The sequence below is a fragment of the Scomber japonicus genome, chromosome 14 (assembly GCF_027409825.1).
Source record: "Scomber japonicus isolate fScoJap1 chromosome 14, fScoJap1.pri, whole genome shotgun sequence".
NCBI classification, from domain to species: Eukaryota; Metazoa; Chordata; class Actinopteri; order Scombriformes; family Scombridae; genus Scomber; species Scomber japonicus.
In genome coordinates, this window is record NC_070591.1 from 4,356,928 (window position 1) to 4,373,662 (window position 16,735).

The window sequence follows — 16,735 nt, forward strand, 5'->3', positions numbered from 1 at the left end:
CTTACTACTTCTACTACTTCTTCTTCTTAGTAGTAGTAGTAGTAGTAGTAGTATCATTATTATCAGTATTATCATTAGTAGTATTAAGTGCATTTTAGGGATATAAATGGCCAAATTAAAAGAGTATCAATTGCTGAATCATTAAAGAAACAACCAAATACTTTACAATAAACTCTGACCTTTCTTATTAATATAATGTTTAGAATATGTATTTATTTTAGATTCAAGTTTCAGGATTTCAGGATTTAGTTTCAGGATGTGAGGAGTTGAAAAGTTACATTTATTTTGAATACTATGTGTGTGAAAAACTGACTTTAAAACATTTTAAACTGTTTTTTTTAATGCCATCAGCTCATTTCCTACATCTGTGCAGACAACACTTAATGCTTCTTGTTGTCTTTCTAAACATACAGTGAAGCAGTTTAACACAGATTTTGAAAATGAAAAAAAGAAAAAAAGAAAGCATTGAGTCTCATGTCAAGAAAATAATAAATTAAAAACCCAACATATATGATTTCAGGCAGAAATGAAACTAAATTGACTCTTCACTGTTTGTCTTTCTGCTGCTGTGCTGTTCAGGAAAATAGGGTAAGGCTGTTTTCAGTGACGTCATATCTGTCAGATTTAAAGTTACTACAAGGAACTTTTGAACTGGTTATGAAACTGTGTCATGATGCCTTAAATATGACCGAGACAAGCAAAGTCATGAGATCATATTCATTGTAAAATCAGATGGAAAGATGTACAGCAGTTTATTTGAATAAGGGAGGATAAAGATGTCGCTGAGGTGGGGAGAGGACTTGTTGTCGGCTTGCTGGCTCATTAGTTAAAAAAAAAAAAAAGATCCAAGGAAAGAGAGAGTGAGCGAAAAGTTGTGTTAAAACTCTCCTCTTGTCCTCGAGTCAAGGAAGGAAGGGAGGGAGAAGGAAGGAAGGGAGGGACGAAAGGAGGGAAGGAGGAACGAAGGAAGAAGGAAGGAAGGGAGGGACGAAAGGAGGGAAGGAGGATGGAAGGAAGGAAGGAAAGGAGGAAGAAGGAAAGGAGGGAGGAAGGAAGGAAGGAAGGAAAGGAGGAAGAAGGAAAGGAGGGAGGAAGGAACGGAGGAAGGAAGATGGAAGGAAAGGAAGAAGGAACGAAGGGATGAATAAGGAAGGAGGAAGGGAGGAAAGGAAAGAAGGAAGGAAAGGAAGGAAGGAAAGAAGGAAGGAGGGAGTGAGAAAGGGGAAGAAGGAAGGAAAGCAGGGAGGAAGGAAGACAGAAGGGAAGGAGGGAGGGAGGAAGGGATGAATAAGGAGGGAGGGAGGAAGGGATGAATAAGGAGGGAGGAAGGAAGGGATGAATAAGGAAAGAAGGAAGGAGGGAGTGAGAAAGGGGAAGAAGGAAGGAAAGGAGGGAGGAAGGAAGACAGAAGGAAAGAAGGGAGGGAGGAAGGGAGGAATAAGGAGGGAGGAAAGGAGGAAGAAGGAAGGAAGGGATGCTCATGGGAAATGCAGTCTTCATTCTGGGAAGAAAAAAACACTACCGCTTTTGTCCACAGGGGGCGCTTTGACCAACGTAACACCAAATAAATGTTCCTTATAGTAACTTTAACAACATATTGACCTGTAGAGCTGCAAGATGTGGACAGAAACATATGTCACATCAAAGTGTTGAAATCATTTTAAATTTAAAGGCTTTATATCAGGGGTGTCAAACATGCGGCCCGCAGGCCAGATACGGCCCTTTGAGGGGTGGAATCCGGCCCACTTGCCATCCTGTGTTCTTTTCCTTCCTTTCATCTGTCCTCCCTACCTTCCTTTTTTCTTTCTTCATTCCTTCCCTCTGTCCTTCCTTACATCTGTCCTTCCTCCCTTTCTTCCTTCCTCCCTTCCTTCCTTCCCCCCTACCTTCCTTCTGTCTGTCCTTCCTCCCTTCCGTCTCTCCGTCTTTCCTTCCTTCCCTTCTTATTTCCTCCCTACCTTCCCTTTTCCTTTCTTCATCTTTCCATTCTTCAGTCTGTCCGTCCTTCACTATCTCTTTCATACCTTTCTTCCTTCCTTCCATCTGTCTGTCCGTCCTTCACTATCTCTTTCATACCTTTCTTCCTTCCTTCCTTCCTTCCTTCCTTCCGTCTGTCTGTCTGTCCGTCCTTCACTATCTCTTTCATACCTTTCTTCCTTCCTCCCTTCCTTCCTTCCCCCCTCCCTTCCTTCTGTCTGTCTGTCCGCCCTTCACTGTCTGTCTTTCCTTCCTTCCCTCCTTCCTCCCTACCTTCCTTTTTCCTTTCTTCATTCCTTCCTTCCTTCCTTACTGCCTTCCCTCCATCTCTTTAATGATCCGGCCCACATTAGATCAAATTGGTCTGTATGTGGCCCTTGAATGAAAATGAGTTTGACACCTCTGCTGTATATTGTCTTCCAGGTTTTATATTTCTACCTTTTTCAACACTGATAAAAATTACAATTTGGTTTTAATATCTTTGCTTCTAAAGAGTTTTTTGCACCCGTGATGGGACTCGCTCTCAATAACTGTAACAAAGTGTGCCAGAGGGAGATCAAAGGATTACCATGTTCTGACATTTCAGCCCTTTGTGATGTTTTCCTGCTGTGGGAAAAAATCATCTCACAGTAACTATAAAAAAAACATCTTGCAGCTCTGCACACATACCTGCAAATACCTGTTGATGTTGTTCGGTGATACTCTGCCACACACACACACACACACACACACACACACACACACACACACACACACAGCGCTCAGTGTACAGTGTGTGTGTGTGTGTGTGCAGTGAAATGCAGCTTTGACGTGTTTGTCCTGCTGAAATGTTGCTTCTGGATCGCTGCTGTTTGCTGTGGAGAGTCTGTTTAATGTTAAATCAGCTGTTTAACACAATTAAAGTACTTTAATTAAAATCAGCCAATAATACTAGTAGTATTAATACAATTTTATCCAAAACACTCATTTTAGTGTGTTTTAAAGTGGCTTTCGTTAGTCTAATGCCTGTAAAAATGCTTCCAGTACAACACTACATACTGTGAATTTTTACCAATAGTAATACTACAAAATAAAAGACGAAATCAGTCAATAATAATAATATTAATAGTAGTGGATGAAACATATTTTTATCCAAAACACTCATTTTTAGTGTGTGTTAAAGTGGCTTTCTTTAGTCTAATGCCTGTAAAAATGCTTCCAGTACAACACTACATACTGTGAATTTTTACCAATAGTATTACTACAAAATAAAAGACGTTGGTTTTCACTCAGTCAGACATTTTCGAGGTCTCCTTTATGAAGATTATCTCTTGAGCTTTATGACAAACAAATGGTTCAGGATTAAGCTAGCACTTCAAAATGCCTCTTTAGAAAAAAGCAGGTTGTCGTGTGTGTGTGTGTGTGTGTGTGTGTGTGTGTGTGTGTGTGTGTGTGTGTGTGTGTGTGTGTGTGTGTGTGTATGTGTGTGTGTGTGTGTGTGTGTGCTCGTGATTACAGTAACAGACATGTGACAACGAGGGAACACTTTGCAAAGAACAGTCGTTTCACATGTTGTTCTGCTGATGAGAAAGAGAAACACAAATTATAATTAAAAGGTTATAAAAGATGCTTCTTCTTTTAACCCTCCTGTTGTCCTCGAGTTAAGGAAGGAAGGGAGGGAGGAAAGGTGGAAGGATGGAAGGATGGCAGGATGGAAGGGAGGAAGAAAGAAGGAAAGGGGGAAGGAAGGAAGGATGGAGGAAGAAAGAAGTAAAGGACGAAAGATGGAAGGGAGGAAGAAGGATGGAAGGGGGGAAGGAAGGAAAGGCGGGAGGAAGGAAAGGGAGGAAAGGAAAAGAGGAAGGAAGGAAGTAAAGAAGGACAGAGGAAAGAAGGAAGGGATGAAGGAAGGATGGAGGAAAGGAAAGGAAAGGAAAGAAGTAAGAGAGGAAGGAAAGGAAGGACGGATGGAGAAAAGGAGGGAGGAAGGAAGGATGGAGGAAAGAAGGAAAGGGGGAAGGGAGGAAGGAAGGATGGAGGAAAGGAAAGGAAAGAAGTAAGAGAGGAAGGAAAGGAAGGACGGATGGAGAAAAGAAGGAAGGAAGGAAGGTAGGAGGGAGGAAAGGAAAAGAGGAAGGAAGGAAGGAAAGAAGGACAGAGGAAAGAAGGAAAGGAGGAAGGAAAGGAAGGAGGGAAGGAAAGAAGTAAAGAAGGAACAGGACGACACGAAGGATAAATGATTATTAATTGACTTGGCATGTTTGTTCTGGATGCTACTTCCCTCCTTCCTCCTTTTCCTTCCTTCCTTACCTGCCTCGTCACTCATCCTGTTCACATATTCATTCATTTAGTTATTAACATCTTCATAATCATGGTTGTGATTTGACCCGGTCGTCATGGCGTTTCTGAAATCCTGCAGGATCCCGTTTCGGACCATCGTTGTGAGCCTGCTGTCCCATCAGGTCCTCCTCCAAAACCTCTACGACATCCTGCTGGAGGAGTTCGTCAAGCAGCCCGAAGCTCATGAGAAGGCCACGCCTGTGAGCTCCGACGCCGGCCGGCCGTCTGCAGGCTTCCTCCGCTACATCTCTATGACTAATTTATCCATAATCCTGGATCTGCTGCTGGACTCTTACAGGTCCGTCCACCAGTCTGTCATATATGCAAAAATCAATCAATCAATCAATCAATCAATCTTTATTTGTATAGCGCCAAATTACAACAAAGTTATCTCAAGGCTCTTCAGGCTGCGTTCAGACTGCAATTCTGATTCAAATCTGATTCCTTCTCAGATCTGATTTTTAGGCCTGACTGTCCACACTGTTTTTAGCAAGTGTCCAAATCGGATTTGGCTCTGTTCAGACTGGGTCACATTAATGACCAATCTGATAGGTTGCCGTGGCGACGTTGTCAGAGCGGAGGTGTCATCTAGCGTGTATTGTGTGATGTCATATAAATGCGACAACGACAGCAACAACAAACCCTCGAGCTTCGCTTGAACCGAACCATCTCCCCAAAGATTAAGAGTTTGGTTTGTTCCTCTGTCCATGAACTGATGTTTTCGACATCCTCCGTTGCCTCCAGTGATATCACCTAGCAACAACTGGAATAAGCGCGAGTCTGGTGTCGCATAGAGTGACGTAGCGTAGAGACGTAGAAAGACGTCATGGACAGTCAAATCCGATCTGAGTGTTTGGAGCTGTTCAGACTCAGACACATCTGTCCACATGAGATCTGAAACTTCCTCCCAAAGATGGTTTAGATCTGGTTTGCAAAAATCGGATATCATGTGATTTATGACTGTTTAGACTTCATAAGAGCATCTGGTTCCAATCTAGATGGGCTAAAAATCGGATTTTGGCTTGCAGTGTGAACACAGCCTTAGATTCAGATTCAGCTTTATGTATCCCTAAGGGGCAATTCAGTTTCTACAAGCCCAACCTCACATAAACAGACAGTAATCAACAGCATTCGTTCCTACACAATAACATCAGAGGAGGCAATAAATGACCAGAGGGGAAATAAAATACAATACTACACAATACTATACTAAATACAGCTGAATAAAGTGCTTGAGGGTGCTTGTTCACAGGAATGTAGCTCTGAATAGAGTAAAGTGCAAGTGCCAGATGATGGAAGTGGGAGCATGCAGGCTTACTTTTGATGATTTTTTAATGTGCAACTGACTGATTTGTTGGTGTCTTCGTCTCCTTCTGCAGGACGGCTCGGGACTTTGACACTCGGCCAGGCCTGAAGTACCTGCTGATGAAAGTGTCGGGCGTTTGCGGAGCGGCTAACCTTTACCGTCAGTCTGCCATGAGCTTCAACCTGTACTTCCAGGCGCTGCTGTGTGCAACGCTGAGCCAGGCCGACACCATGACGGCCCAGCAGGTAGGAACCAATTAGCAAGCTCCACTTTTACTATAACTGTGCAGCTCCAGTCTGCTCTGCACTCCTTTCACAGTGTCTTTTAGCTTGTTGCTTTGGTTTAATGACTTACAACTTCACTATTTTGGTGTTTTCAGCTCTGATAACTATACACTTTATACTTCACACCAGAGGTGTCAAACTCATTTTCGTTCAAGGGCCACGTGCAGCCAAATTTGATCTCATGTGGGCCGGATCATTAAAAAGATGGAAGGAAGGAAGGAAGGAAACAAGGATGGAAAGAAGGGAAAAGTGATGATAGGAAGGAAAGGAAGGAAGGAAGGAAAGGAAGGAAGGTAAAGGGATTAGGAAGGAAGGAAACAAAGACAAGGAAGGAAGGAAGGAAGGAAAGGAAAAGAAGATGAAGGAAAGATGGAAGGAAGGAAGGAAGGACGGACGGAAGGGAAAAGTGATAGGAAGGCAGGAAGGAAAAGAAGACAAGGAAGGAAAGGAAGAAAGGAAAAGAAGACAAGGAAGGAAGGAAGGAAGGAAAGGGATAAAGAAGGAAGGAAAAGAAGACAAAGAAGGAAGGAAGGAAAGGAAGATGAAGGAAAGATGGAAGGAAGGAAGGATGAAGGGAAGGAAACAAAGAAGGAAAGAAGTAAGAAAGGGAGGAAGGAAAGAAGGACAGATGACAGGAGGGAAGGAAGGAAAAGAAGACAAGGAAGGAAAGTGGGCCGGATTGGATGCCTTGGCGGACCGGTTCTGGCCTACAAGCCGCATGTTTGACACCCCTGCTTCACACTATACTACTATACAGTCTGCAATTATTATTATTTCTTTTATAACATTGTATTTGGACTCTGAGTGATTTTATTTCTTGTTGCTTCTTGTTTTGCTTTTAATTTTCTTGTCTTCCTTTGCTCTTTGATGTGCTTTGTAACAACTTTTTTGAAAGGTGCTCCACAAATAAAGTTATTATTATTACAGCTGCGGTAAGTATACATGAGTCACATGACCAATCATCACAATTAAAGTGAGCATCAGGTAATAATTCAGAATTTGTGTGTCAGAATTAGGTGGAGATCAAACCAGAGCTATTAGGAAAGTGAATAGTTGACTTTAAGTTAGCCTTAACAACTTACAGTAATAATTTCAGCTTCGTTTTATTTCTGTTTGTTATTTTATTTTTATTTTTTTTACTTCTGCTTTTGTGTTTTTGGTAGGTTTAATGAACGAAGTTCAGAGCAGGTATTTTTTTTATGTTTGCAACAAACGTCTCGCATCAATAAAACATCAAAACTAACTAATTGATTTCATTTAATGACATTTTTTTAATCTAATACATTTTAGCAACCATCAGCATTCACCTAATGAAGAAATCACTTAGCACCATCATGGCAACCACCTAGCAACGCTGTGATAACCACCTAGCAACACAGTGATAATCACCTAGCAACGCCGTGATAATCACCTAGCAACGCCGTGATAACCACCTAGCAACGCAGTGATAACCACCTAGCAACACCGCCATAACCACCTAGCAATGCCATGATAACCACCTAGCAACATCATGATAACCACCTAGCAACGCTGTGATAACTACCTAGCAACGTTGTGATAAACACCTAGCAACGCCGTGATAACCACCTAGCAACGTCGTGATAACCACCTAGCAACGTCGTGATAACCACCTAGCAACGCCGTGATAACCACCTAGCAACGCCGTGATAACCACCTAGCAACGCTGTGATAACCACCTAGCAACTCCGTGATACCCACCTAGCAACGCTGTGATAACCACCTAGCAACGTCGCCATAACCACCTAGCAACATCTTAGTCCCCACTTTAAAGATGCATCCAAAAAAACTCTCTTCCATTCATATTGTTACCTTTTATTATAATCAGGTGAAGAGGATCTTGTACGAGGAAGAGGAAGGCAGCTCTGACTCCTCTCACCCCGGCTCTGCTTCCTCAGAGGATGAAGACATATTTGAAGAAACAGCACAGGTGATACATTTATACACAAACGCCTTCTGTTCTGCAGTAATATATATATGTTAGTAATGTGTTTTGTGTGTCTAATAAACTTATTCTCATTTAAAGTTAAGGGGAAAAAAATCTCACCTGCACAAATTTGATTCCTTTTTTATTTGAAATAAAAAAGAGGAAGAAGAACTGTGTAGTTAAAATGAGCAGTTATAGCAATGAAAGCTAAATATGCAAAGAAAACTGTGCAGAGGAGAAAAAAAAACATTATTTGATTAAGATAAGATGTTCCTTTATTATTCCCACAATGGGGACATTTGCATTATTACAGCAGCCTGTGGACAGTAAAATAGAATAGAAGATCAGCAATAAGAAAAATAATAAACAACAATAACAAATAAGTACAATAAAATATGTAATAAAATAATCCTGACATTATTTACAAGAGTGATATTGGTATTGTTATTGCACAGATTCAAGTGAAAGGAAATATATATGTATACTATATGTATATTGCACACTTGAATTGAAATTTGTAGTATACAAGTATATACACTAGACATTAAAAAGTCAAATTTTCCAGATTGGGCAACAGCAACTATATCAGATTTTTATGTGGATTAGTCGTTTCCCCTCTTTTATTATTCATTTCCTCTTTAGTTTGTTCCATTTTTATTGAGGACAGTCCTCAGAAGGATTCCTCAACTTTTCACCCTCCTAATAATAAAACGAGGACGATCGGATCCCGTGTGTCGTTAAAATATAAAGAGCAATCCACCCACTTGACTCCGTCTCCTCTCTGGCAGGTCAGCCCCCCTCGCGGCCGTGAAAAGCGTCATCAGTGGCGAGCCCCGAACCCGTCTCTCAGCGTGCAGCCTCTGGGCAGCGCCGACTGGGCCTGGCTGGTGAAGCGCCTCTACAAGCTGTGCATGGATCTGTGCAACAGCTACATCCAGATGCACCGCGACCTGGAGAGCACGCTGGAGGAGACGCAGCTGCTGAGAGCCGGAGCGGCAGGAGGAGGAGATCACGTCTTCTTCCTGCCTCTCTTCCCGTCCGAGACTTCCACCCCGACGTCGGCCGGAGGGCTTTCGGCGAGGGGGACGCCTTCGGAGGAATCCAGGTCTCAGACGGCGGACGTTAGCACAGCGTCGCCAGGAGACACGCCCACACCGAGCCCAGGATACAGGTCCGACTTTACTCATCACACACGTCAGATGAAGACAATGTGTTGTGTTTTTCCACAGTAGGTACTGAATACATGACTACACAGGGTGAATCAATTAATTACCCCATTTGATTGGAACTGAGGCTCTTATTTTGAAAAATACAGCTGCCATGTAGCAAGCAAGAGCTTTAAAATCATATAATGCATATAACTAAAAGTCTAATGTATTTTGGTTGCTTATTCCATCTTGTATATCTGATGAAATACACAGGCCTCAGTTTTAATCCACTCATGCTTTATGTAGGTAAAAGCAGGATTTTAGTCTATTTTCATATCTATGTGCATAACAGTCTTTGTGTACTAAGCTCATGTCAAGTCATTTTTATTTGTATAGCCCATTTAAACAAGAAAAGAAAACATCCTACTATCCTACTCCTCTATAGTTAACTTTGCATCTTCCTTTAGTGCCAAAATCATATTGGTTATGTGTTGTTGTTGTTGTTAAAATTGCATTATAATACATGCATATTTTTGAGATTAGGGAAAAAAAGGAGGGAGGGAGGGAAGGAAAGATGGAACAGTCAAAACAGACGGGGTCAATTTGACCCGGGAGGGCGAGACGAAGGTTAATAAATGTTTGATTAATCCTTAGTAAAGCTCACAATCACTATATTATGGTCCACAAGGACATTAAATAGAATATGAACATGTTTAAATGGTGATTTTTGAATTTTGTAATATACAAAAAATGTGTATCAGCTGCACAAAAATTTAAAAATAGAAATATTTTATCTCCATTTTTGTGTATTCAGGGTCACATTAGAAAAAGTCCACCTAGAGGAAATTTGTATAGGGTGTAAAAGTGTAAAAATTGAACAGTATAAAGGTTAAGTCAGTGTGAACCAAAAACAGAGAAGCAGTTTTTCCTTTGTTCAGAGCCGAGTCAACAGATGTAAAACCGTCCCCGGGGGCCCGCAGCTCAAATCCTGTCCTCCTCCTGTTCAGTAGATAACAACAGTCTGTAGAGTCGTCCGTCAAATAAAATCAATCATTTCATTTCTCTCTCCTCTCAGCTGCACTGGCAGTCTGCCTCACCACTTCCGCACGGGAGAGAGGAGAGACTCGGTCATCACAGGAGGCTCGGTGGGAGCGATCCCCAGCAGCTCGGGACCAGGGAGGAGAAAGGAATGGTGGGAAAGCGCCGGGAACAAACTGTACACCATCGCCACGGACAAAACCATCAGCAAACTCATGATGGAGTACAAACGCAGGAAACAGCAGCAGCAGCCGCAGCAGCAGAGCCACGTCAACCTGTTCATGAAGGAGCAGGGCCGGGCGGCGTCGGCAGGAGCAGGAGGAGGAGGCGGCGTCGGAGGGGAGAGGAGGGGTCCGGTGGAGCAGCAGAGACCCCCGCAGAGGCCCCAGCAGCTGGTGGACCAGCAGGGGCCGCCGTTGAGGCACTCGGTCAGCGCAGGGCCAGAAGTGTTGAGGCAGGAGAAGCGGCCGCGGTCGGGATCCACCATCAGCTCCCACAGCATCTCACTGAGGGACTCTGAGGCTCAGATACAGGTGTGGAGGATTCAAGAGGAGCAGCTGCAACTTTAGTTTTAATTTAAATTTAACAGCAAATAATTCATAAAGACAAAATTATTCTTTGCATGCCTCAAAAAACACAATTTATATGGAAATCACATTGAATAAGAATCAGTTTGTTGCAGCTTTTGTCACTGTTTTTCAGCTAATCTGAGGTGAAGTCATTTTAGGTTTGCTTATATTAAGTTAAACATTAAAGTTGTTGAGTTGAATCAGGTATAATTGTTTCCCTTGTATAATAAAATGTTACTCAATCTGAGGAGAATTCACCAAAAAATGCAGCTTTCTCACATCACTCAGGGTGTATTTTAAGATAGTTGAGGGTTGGTTTGTGTTTTAGATTAAATTGACACATTTGTGAAACATTTAGGATACAGAAAAAATATTTTCTTTGGGATTAAAACTGGAATTAGATTAGATGACATTAGATTATTAAAGCAAGGATTAACATTAAGGCTGGTTTAGGACTTTGGGTTAAACATTCAAATTAGCTGATGGTTACTAAACAAATTGATGACCACAGCTGACTGAGAACTGTTAAATGTCCAATCACTGCAAGATACATGTTATAGTTCATATTTACTGTCAAGAAAACAGGAAATGAGCCTAAAATACTTCTAAAAACAGCAAATTATTTACTTTGTTTTGAGCTAAAAACACCAAATTAATCTACATTTAGATAAAACTAACGTGTGAAGTCAGATTTGTGTGTAAATATCACAGACTGTATAAAAGAAATGGACGTAACATCCGTGACGTCACCCATTGGTTTGTTTCAGGTGCATGCTGGGAAAAATAATTTCTACTTATATGGGCATGAGGCGGAGCGGGGAGGTTGCTATGGTTGCGAGGGCTGGATCTCGAGGACATTGGTCAATCAACCTGTCAATCAGGACGTAGCCACGCCCTAATGCATACCCTGCTTTATCGTCACATATAAAATCAGGGAGGCCAAAATGTCCCAAATGAACATCATACTGCATTGAAGAAGGCTTTAAACTAGCGATTGAGACCATAAACACATTTTGAAAACGTTTACTGAGGTTAGAAATCAAGTGAGAAGTTGGTGAATTCTCCATTGACTTGTATAGAGACGGTCGCCCCCTGGTGGCCTTTTGATAGAATGCAGCTCTAAGTTACTTCCTGGTTGGCTTCATTTCAGAGGACCAGAACTCCCCGCTTGGTTAAAATGTGTAAATATGTGTGTTTAAGATAATAACTGTTACTAAAACCTTCTTCCTCCCTCTTTCCTGCAGGCGTGGACCAACATGGTCTTGACTCTCCTCAATCAGGTCCTCCTCCTGTCAGATTCGTCCTTCCTGGCGCTGCAGCCGGTGCTCTACCCGTGCCTCAGCCAGCTCTCTTGCCACGTGACCGACGCCCGGGTCCGCCAGGCGCTTCGCGAGTGGCTGGGCCGCGTCGGCAGACTCTATGACATCATCGTGTGACATCACTGCGAGAGGGGAGAGAGAGAGAGAGAACGCGGAGGTACCGACGACGGGTGCAGTCGCACATCGGTCAGTTGAGGGACTAAAACTGATGGAGGAGGGATTAGATCGGTGGAGCGGAGACTCGTTTTGGCGCCGTCACGCGATGATGTCAGAGTGCAGTGGGTTTGATTGGTTGACGCTGAAGCAGAGGATGTGACATCATAGAGTCACAATACAACAGATTGGTGGAACGAAGGAGGGTTTGACTGATGTTATCGTATTGATTGATCGATTCATTGATTGATTGCACTTTTTTTGAGGGACAGGTTGGATGCTGACTGGACTCTTATTGGCCGACATCACATGACATCAGTTTTGAAGATATGATTGGCTGATGGAGGATTAAGAAGTGGCTTGTCAAGGTTTCTTTGTGTAATGGAAGTTATTTGATTGCGAATGAGTAATTTCTGCCTCTTGTTCCTACGTTGATCTACACACACACACACACACACATACACACACACACACACACATATACAATCAGTGTGTCAGAGCCGTTAACCCTCCTGTCGTCCTCCCGGGTCAGATTGACCCCAACTCTTTTGACTGTTCCTGCTTTCCTTCCTTCCTTCCTCTTTCTTTAAATTTTCCTTCTCTTCCCCTCCTTTCATACTTCTTTCCTTCCTTCCTCCCTCCCTCCTGTCCTTCCTCACTTTCTTTCTTCCTTCATTCCTTCCCTCCTGTCCTTCCTTCCTTCCTTCCTTCTTTCCTTCCTTTCTCCCTCTCTCCCTCCTTACTCATGTCCTTCCTCACTTTCTTTCTTCCTTCATTCCTTCCCTCCTGTCCTTCCTTCCTTCCTTCCTTCCTTCCTCATTCCTTCCTTCCTTCCTTCCTTCCTGAGTACGACAGGAGGGTTAAACTGATTTCGGTCGTCGTCATCATCACAGTATTTTCATTTCCTGCGACGTGCTCCCATTAAGATGATAAATCATGTTGAATCTCTGCAGCTCCAACTGCACACGTGTCAATTCATGCTCATTGTTCATTTCATTAAATTGTTCGGCCATTATTCTTCTTATTAAGTATAAAGTTATTTATTTATATTGTTATATGTTATGTGAGTCCTAAACCTCGTTATAGGTCAAAGCTTTGGTTTATAACAAATAGATTAGGTTAACATTATAATATTTGTAATAGATCTCAGTTGAAATTAAAACTTTTCCTTAAATTGCTTGAACATTATGGCAACAACAGAAAAACTCCTGCTTCTTGATGATATGTACAAAATCACATATCACAATATTTTTGACCAAATACCTCGACATTAGAGATGACTATTGGTGCTTTTCACAACATATTTAAACAATGAGATTTTTTATTGAGTAAGTTGGTAAAGGCAAAATAATAAAACAGCTTGAACAGACATCACTTTATTATAATCCAGCCTTTAAAACCCAGAAAAGATAATACTTTATGACGTATCACATTAATACGATATCGAATTATGTAATATTGATATATTGATATATTGTCCAGCTCTAAAACTGATGCTAAACTGATATATATATATATATATATATAATAACAGTTTGATAAATGTGGACTCCTGCTATAAATGTAGTCCTTGATGAGCATGTGACAATCAACATTTATCATCACACTGGATCAGATTTTATGTGGTTTGGCACGTGGAAGTAAAGGAAGTCAGACAGTGTTGGCCAAATCATTATGACAAAACCAGATTTAAACGTAACTCATCATCACTGATTATGTAATGATGATGCAAACAGATTTGGTTTGATTGACGGGCGACGGATGATAAAATAAAACCTTATATTTGCTGACCTGTCGTAGTTGTAAGTCAGATTTTTCGGAGTTTCCAATCCCAGAAATTTCAACTGGAATTGGATTTCCATACTTCAAAATCCATTGTGGTTGCCCTGTTAGTGTAACATGTAGTTTATTAGCAGTTTTATCTTATTTGTGTCTCATTAAATCAGTCTAGGGCTGGGCGATGCGGACAGAATGAAATATCACAATATTTTTTGACCAAATACCTCGATATCAATATTTTGACAATATTGGAGGGGTGACTATTGGTGCTTAATCATCAGTAACAGAACAGTCTGTTAACCCTCCTGTTGTCCTCGAGTCAAGGAAGGAAGGAAAGATGGAAGGATGGAAGGGAGGAAGAAAGAAGGAAGGACAGAGGAAAAAAGGAAGGACGGTAGCAGGAAGGAAGGAAAGGAGGAAAGGAGGGAGGAAGAAGGAAGGATGGAAGGGAGGAAGAAAGAGGGAAGGAAGGAAAGAAAGAAGGAAGGAAGGATAGAAGGGAGAAAGAAAGAGGGAAGGAAGGAAGGAAAGAAGGAACAGTCAAAACAGACGGGGTTAGTTTGACCCGGGAGGACGACGGGAAGGTTAATATCATTTTTACTGTAATGCAGCAGGAAAGACACAATATTACGATATTTAAACTCTAAGACGATATCTATAAAATATCACGATATCGATATAACATCGATTTATTGCCCGACCCTAAACAGCACTGTCCAACTTCTAATCTGTGGATGTGTTGCTACGGTGATTATAAATGCAAAATGTGTTTCTATCAGCTGGTTTATAACCTGGCTAGAACTGGTTTTCTGACTTCTAAACTGGAACGAATCAAAATTGGGGTGTGACGCCATTCTCGGCTCCGACTTCCAACTTCTGAGATAAATGGGAACGCAGCATAATGTCTCACCTTGCTCCCAACCCACAGTGATGAAACAGGCTTTAAACATCAATTCAAAGAGAAATTACAATCAGGATGAAACTTCTTTTTCTTTTTATTCTGGATTTTTCTGTTTTGCCATCATTCACATCATTAATTCATTCACATCATTAAAGGACCAGTGTGTAGGATCCCTCCCCCCATTCCTCTCCCTATGTAGATATAAAGGTCTCATTCTAAGGTAATGAAAATAAAGCTGATCTTATTATCATAGACCATACAAAATAAATGGACGTAACATCAGTGACGTCACCCATTGGTTTGTGGACTGCTGCTCTGAAGCCAATAGTATCGAATCTAGGCAGCGCCATCTTGAAAATGTCAGGTGCATGCTGGGAAAAATAAAAACACAGATTCTACTTATATGGGCATGAGGCGGGGCCATGGGCGGAGCGGAGAGGTTGCTATGGTTACGAGGGCTGGATCTCGAGGACATTGGTCAATCAACCTGTCAATCAGGACGTAGCCACGCCCTAATGCATACCCTGCTTTATCGTCACATATAAAATCAGGGAGGCCAAAATGTCCCAAATGAACATCATACTGCATTGAAGAAGGCTTTAAACTAGCGATTGAGACCATAAACACATTTTGAAAACGTTTACTGAGGTTAGAAATCAAGTGAGAAGTTGGTGAATTCTCCATTGACTTGTATAGAGACGGTCGCCCCCTGGTGGCCTTTTGATAGAATGCAGCTCTAAGTTACTTCCTGGTTGGCCTCATTTCAGAGAACCAGAATTCTACACACTGCACCTGTAATTGATGATACACTTGTTTCATGGGGAATTTGACTGAGATGCAAGAAGTAAAGCTGATTTAATGTTGTGATGAAAACACCAAAGATGACGCCAAGAATCTCGGAGATCATTTGCATCAAAAAAACAAACTCCTGCTTTTTTATTTTATTTTATTTTTTTTGTTTGTATGTTTCTTTAAAAATCAGAGAGTGAGGTCATGTTACACCTGATGGATAAATGATGCAAGTTTAAAGGAGGGGGGGGGGGGGGGGTTATGCAAATCTGTGTTTTGCATTCGGTCTGATTGTATGTGAATATTTTCTATATCCAGCTTTAAAATAATGTGCCGTCTCATTCACACACACACGAATGTCTTAGCTTATTATTTAACTTTAACGCCTGAAATGAAATGTTTTTACTCAGAATGGATCAATCAAGTATTTATTTTAATTAAATGCCACATACACTTAATGTATTTTAATGTTTAATGCCTATAATATTATATACATGTTACTATTTTGCAGTTAATGTATGTACTTATGTATTTATGTAAATGATTCATGATTTAAGATATTTAATGTGTTGAAGGCTACTGAGCGTATTTATTATTTTATTTCTCACTTGATGCAGTATGTGCTGGTAATATTTGATACAGTGCCTTTTTTTAATGTGTGTTTTTTTTTTTTTTTTTTTGGAGTAGTGACACTGACACAAGCAAGGCACTACTGACACGGTCGCTGTTTGAGGTTTGATTCCCACTTGAGCTGCTGTTGGTGCTTTTTAACCTTCCTGTCGTCCTCCCGGGTCAAATTGATCCCGTCTGTTTTGACTCTTCCTTCTTTCCTTTCTTCCTTCCTTCCTTCCTTCCTTCCTTACTCTGTCTGTCCTTCCTTCCTTCCTTCCTTCCGTCTGTCCTTCCGTCTGTCCTTCCTCCCCCACTCCTCTCTTTCTTTCCTTCCTCCACCCCGCTTTCTTCCTTCTGTCCTTCCTTCTTTCTTTACTCCACCTGTCCGTCCTTCCTTCCTTCCTTCCTTCCTTCCTACCATCTGTCCTTCCCCCTCCCTCCTTCTCTCTTTCTTTCCTTCCTCCACCCCACTTTCTTTCCTCTGTCCTTCCTTCCTTCTTTACTCTGTCTGTCCTTCCTTCCTTCCTTCCTTCCTTCCGTCTGTCCTTCCGTCTGTCCGTCCGTCTGTCCTTCCGTCTGTCCTTCCGTCTGTCCTT

At 41.7% G+C, this 16,735-nt stretch overlaps 1 protein-coding gene across 1 annotated transcript in view; it reads left to right on the plus strand.

The window, feature by feature from the left end:
• Window positions 1–12,022, plus strand: part of arfgef3 (ARFGEF family member 3) — a 75,381-nt gene extending 63,359 nt beyond the window's left edge. The window contains 7 exon segments of the mRNA XM_053333569.1: window positions 2,471–2,606; window positions 4,376–4,594; window positions 5,676–5,847; window positions 7,733–7,834; window positions 8,620–9,002; window positions 10,055–10,550; window positions 11,831–12,022. Of these exon segments, the coding sequence (XP_053189544.1) occupies window positions 2,471–2,606; window positions 4,376–4,594; window positions 5,676–5,847; window positions 7,733–7,834; window positions 8,620–9,002; window positions 10,055–10,550; window positions 11,831–12,022 (1,700 nt within the window).
• Window positions 12,023–16,735: the final 4,713 nt, after the last annotated feature.